At 42.2% G+C, this 4,847-nt stretch overlaps 1 protein-coding gene across 1 annotated transcript in view; it reads right to left on the reverse strand.

Moving 5' to 3' along the window:
- Nucleotides 1-1,088: 1,088 nt before the first annotated feature.
- Arl6ip1 (ADP ribosylation factor like GTPase 6 interacting protein 1) overlaps nt 1,089-4,847 on the reverse strand; it is a 10,163-nt gene continuing 6,404 nt past the window's right edge. The window contains exons 4-6 of the mRNA XM_005351045.2: nt 4,056-4,173; nt 3,347-3,431; nt 1,089-2,622 (exon numbers count right to left, since the gene is read on the reverse strand). Coding sequence (XP_005351102.1) covers nt 2,504-2,622; nt 3,347-3,431; nt 4,056-4,173 — 322 coding nt within the window. The 3' untranslated portion in view covers nt 1,089-2,503. The remainder of the gene's footprint in view (nt 2,623-3,346; nt 3,432-4,055; nt 4,174-4,847) is intronic.

Consider the following 4,847-nt stretch of genomic DNA (forward strand, 5'->3'; position numbering starts at 1 on the left):
CAGAAAAGGAAAAAGAAAACATCTTAAATGGACCCGATATGAAAACTTCAGGAACTCAAAGCAAGGTGGGGGTGGGAGGATGGTAGTTAAAAGTCTAAGAAACTAGACTCCTTGATGGGGACTTCCTAGCTGATCCCACAGGGTCCTGCTATGTAGGCTTGGTGAGCCACAGCAACTGAATACTTCCACACTGATGAGGAGCTCCTACGGGAGGGAACCTGTGTAGAAATGGGTAAGAAACTCAAGATGCTGGGCAGAAGGGAAGTAGAACAAAGAATCCTGTTGAAACTGACTCACATCTGTGATTTGTTAGAGACAAACTATAGAACCTGGAGAAAAATGAGTGGCTGGCATTTAACTACACTGTAAAACCCTTTTTAAATAATAGCCTGGAATCCTAATACTTGAGAGGTGAAGGCAGGAAGATCAGAAGGCCAAAGCCAGCCTGGGCTTGAGACTGCCTAAAAACACCAAAGCTTCCATACCCTACAGGGCATAAGGAAGCTTTCAGGACCCACATACTTTTCTTCTTGACCCTGCTCATTTCAAATGTCTCCACGTGGGCCTTGGAATAACAGAACCTCATGAGGGCACTCAGACCAGCCTTCCAAAGGGGACTTAGGCTATGGCCAGAGGTAGCAAAGGTGGTTTCAGCTATATGTGACTAAAACCACATATAGCTGAGCAGGTGCTACAGATGCATGGCTGAAGACCAGTGCTTCTTTTTGATTTTGAACCAATTCTTGAGATTACAAGTTAGCAATTTCAAAGCCTCAGACAACCACAGGAGTTGTGATAACCTTGGCTTGAGACCTCCAGCCTGTTCCTGATGAGACCCCAAGTTAAAGCATCCAACTTGCGGTGTAATTTTAAAAAGCAGATGTCTACCAATTATCAACCAGCTGTGTTGGATGAAAAAGTACGTGTTCTTTTGAGCCTCTTTCTGCCCCCTGTTGGTCCCTCCCCTCTCCAGTGTTTCCCTTTCTAGCACAATGCCTGGGTGTTCCTTTTAAGAGTATCTTGGAGGGCAGGTCTATAACAGGGAGGTTACTAATTAGATTCATAAACCTGAACAGTTAAAAAAAGTGAGACAAAGAGGTTCCAGATTTTATTTTAATTATCCCGCTTTTACACAAAACAAAGTAGAAGAAATGATTAAAACTGCCAAAGTAGTTAATTGGTAGAACATGTATTATTCACACACACACACACACAAAAAAAAAATTCCAGGTAGGAAGGCAGGCTTATTTACAAGAAAACACGTAAAATTAAGGTGGGTGTCATGAAACATTAAAAATAAACGAACAAACACATGCTACAACAGGTGTCACTGTTTACAGTGCTGGGGAGGTGAGAAAACAGAGGCAGATGCACAAGGTTTAGGCTTCACAGATCAGTGCAATGAATCCACAAACTATGATACAGCTAGTTCATGGGTTAAAGAGTTGTTCCCAAATGTGTCCTAATTTGGCCCTCAGAGGTTCAGTCCTGAAGATTTCAACTGCTCGAAAAGTCTATCTAAAAGTCTACCTATAAAGCTTAAGGAGTTACAAACGCTACCCAGCTACGTCAGCAGTCTGTCTCAGCTACAACCCTGAAAGGGGAAAGTCAAACACCAGTGTAGACACTGCTTCCAAGTGTAAACCCGGAGCCACTGAAATACAGCCAGCATCATGGCGAGGGGCTGGGGGGGGGGGATTTCAGGACTTATTTTCAAAGACTTTTTATCTGATCTTAAAAATGAATGGATGTTCTAGTTTTCTACTGAGAGAACAAGGGAGACTTTTATATCCCTAGCTCGCCTTGGAGCAAAGTCACAGACATTTTAAGTCAGCTGAAAATCCAGAACAAAGAGAGTGCTAAGATTTTCAAATACAATGTTCTGGAAGATTATTGTTCAAAAGCTGTTCAAGGACTAACCTGAAGCAGCACGAAGGGAATGAGGTCGGTCAAAGTTGGCAGATTCCTCATCTGAGCAAAGGGGCAATGCCTCCTAAATCTGCTACATTTCATACACTAGGGTGTGCAATTTTATCCTATTCCATGGGCATTCTCCCACTGTGGAAAATCAGGAATGAATCTTAAGTGGTCTCTTCATCAAAAGTGGTCACTTTACTCACAAAGACAAGACAGCTTGTTAAGCAGACTGTGGAAGCAGACAGTAGAACCAGCTTTCTGTAGCCACAGACCACTCACTACCTTGAACACAGCTAAAGCAAACATCAACAGTTACCCAAAATCACAGTTCACTGGACAAAAGAGCAAAGTTCACCACCCTAGGATTTTAAAGGAAGTTGTCAAAAAAATAAAAATTCAGTAAAACGAGTTCTACTGATGAGAATGCACCCAGCTACACCTGGCTAGACACAGCACAAAGCCTGGCCTGTGTGAATCTATTAACAAGGGCAGAGGGAGGGGAGCAATGGGCCACTGTAACATTTTAGTATCCAGACAGCGCGGCACAACTGTTCCCAGGGGCAGGGTGCACTCCACTGAAGCCACATTATTCGTTTTTCTTTTCTTTTTGCTTGAGAAGCTTGTTTATCTCCCTTTTGGCCATTCCAATATACTTCAATATGATTCCGTGTTGATTTAGTCCAGGAAGCAACAGCACAAAAGTCACTTGAAATAAAGAAATGAAGTTGAGGAAACAGAATCTAACTCACAGTTGAAAGCAAGTACACTCTGGAGAAATAATAGGAGACGCACTGGCCCACAGGATCCCGTCCCAGCACGCCTTCCCACGGCCTGTGCATTCGTGCGCCAGCACTGCGCTTCCTATCCCACTACTCTTCACCTCCCACAGGGCATTAATAAACTCCCTCAGAACAAGGGCCAGACTTCTTTAAGATCCTTATGTAATCACAAGTGATTTGCTTAAATGCTGACTATGAGATTCTCTGAGCCTGGAGTTATAGGCCATTGTGCGCCAGCATGAGTGCTGGAAACTGAACCAAACAAGTGCTTTTAACCGTGGAGCCCTATCTTAAGTCCTGACTTGGATTAATCCCTTTGTTCTTGAGAAAGGATCTCATGTAGCCCAGGCTGGTTTTGAATTTGATATAGAGCACATACCTGGGAATGACTTTGGACTTCTGCACCTTCTTCACCTAGGTCCTAAGTGTTAGATTAGTTTTGTCTAATACTGGCTATCAAACCTAAGGGCTTGGCAAACACAGGGCAAACACTACCAACTGAGCTATGTCCCCAGCATGGCTGGAGTCTTCAGTCATCACTGTGCTACACTTCCACAGGTCCTGGGAATACCCATTTCTCTACCTGCTGACCACACTACAGTTAGACTTCCCTGCTAAGATGCACATGTGATGTTTCCTCAATGACTTACCAATCAGGTAGGTGAGAAGCAGGTTGTGAACTTGCTGTCCCACCCAAGCGACGGCAGCAAGAGAAATGATCATGGTCATGAAGTACTGTTAAAGAAAACAACGAGAACTTGTCAGCTCTAAGCAGCAGATCACCAAGGGCAACTCTGCGGTTTGATGCACAGCTCCACACTGCGCAGTGGGCAAGCATAAAGGCTTTTCTCCCCACTCTACAGGACCAGAGCACCACGCTCCACTCCAAACACACAGCCACTGTGGGCTTAGACAGCTTTCCTTTAGAGGCTGGAAAAATAAGATCATTTCTATTACTTTTCTTTTATAGAATGTAGATGCATTCCCTCTTGGCATTACTGTCTATACAGATTAATGCTTTGAAATATAAACTATGTTACCTTTTCAGTTTACAACTTTCCACCAACACTAAAGCTAAGATACGAGAACATGTTTTTATGTATTGTCTTTTACTTCAGCATGAGGAAAAAACTTCTCTCTACTATAATAAAGTTATATACAAAGATAAATGTTACCTTTCAATGGTTTAGTCTACCACATATAACACTCATGAATATATGTAGGCATTACAACAAAGGGTAGTAGGTATTGAATTTCATCCCTAAAAAGGCTGTTACTAGACTGAAATCACCGTAAACTCAGTATTTTGGTTCACATTTTAGTAAATTAAAAAAAAAAAAAACCACAAAAACAAAATACCATTTTAGGCTTTTCTTCCTTCAGTGAAAAGAGGCGTTTCCACCAGCCCACAGCTCTGCGTCGTGTTTTTACGAGATTACTGCAGATTTCATGAAATCTTTGCTGTTGTTCAGTGGTCCTAGAAAAGAGAGTTCTCTTTTTGTTATAAGTAAATGGCGATCGTACAGTTTATTTAGTTATTAATTTTCCTGAGAGAGAAATCTCGCTCTGGCTGCCCCTGAACTCACGATCCTCCTGCCTTAGCACTTTAAGGTGCTAAGATTATAGCTATATATGAGCCAATGACTGGAAAAGTTAAAACTCCTGATCATTCTGCGTCTGCTCCTAAGTGTTCAGAACACAGGTGGGGCCTCCACAGATCTTCTCAGGAAAGGAAAAACAAAGGGTCACCATTGATTGCAACTTTTTAAAAATTATGTTACTTTTACTTTATGTGTGTAAGAGTTTTGCCTATATATTTGTCTATGATGGAGAAGGGTCATCTGACTAACGTGTTACTTTCATTGGTTAATAAAGAAACTGCCTTAGCCCTTTGATAGGACAGAAAATTAGGTAGGCAGAGTAAAGAGAACAGAATGCTGGGTAGAAGGCAGTGAGCCAGCCGCCATGGAGCCAGCCGCCATGGAGCCACCCGCCAGGTCAGACATGCACACAGACAGAATATTGTATACATAATAAATAAATATTAAAAAAGGAATAATATAGGAGAACAAGCAACAAAAAGAACTAAGCTTTGTCCTTCAGAAAAGTCCTTGTGTGTCTATTCAGGAGTTTGCCTACTTTGCATCTCCT

Source organism: Microtus ochrogaster, chromosome 8, assembly GCF_000317375.1.
Source record: "Microtus ochrogaster isolate Prairie Vole_2 chromosome 8, MicOch1.0, whole genome shotgun sequence".
Taxonomy (NCBI): Eukaryota; Metazoa; Chordata; class Mammalia; order Rodentia; family Cricetidae; genus Microtus; species Microtus ochrogaster.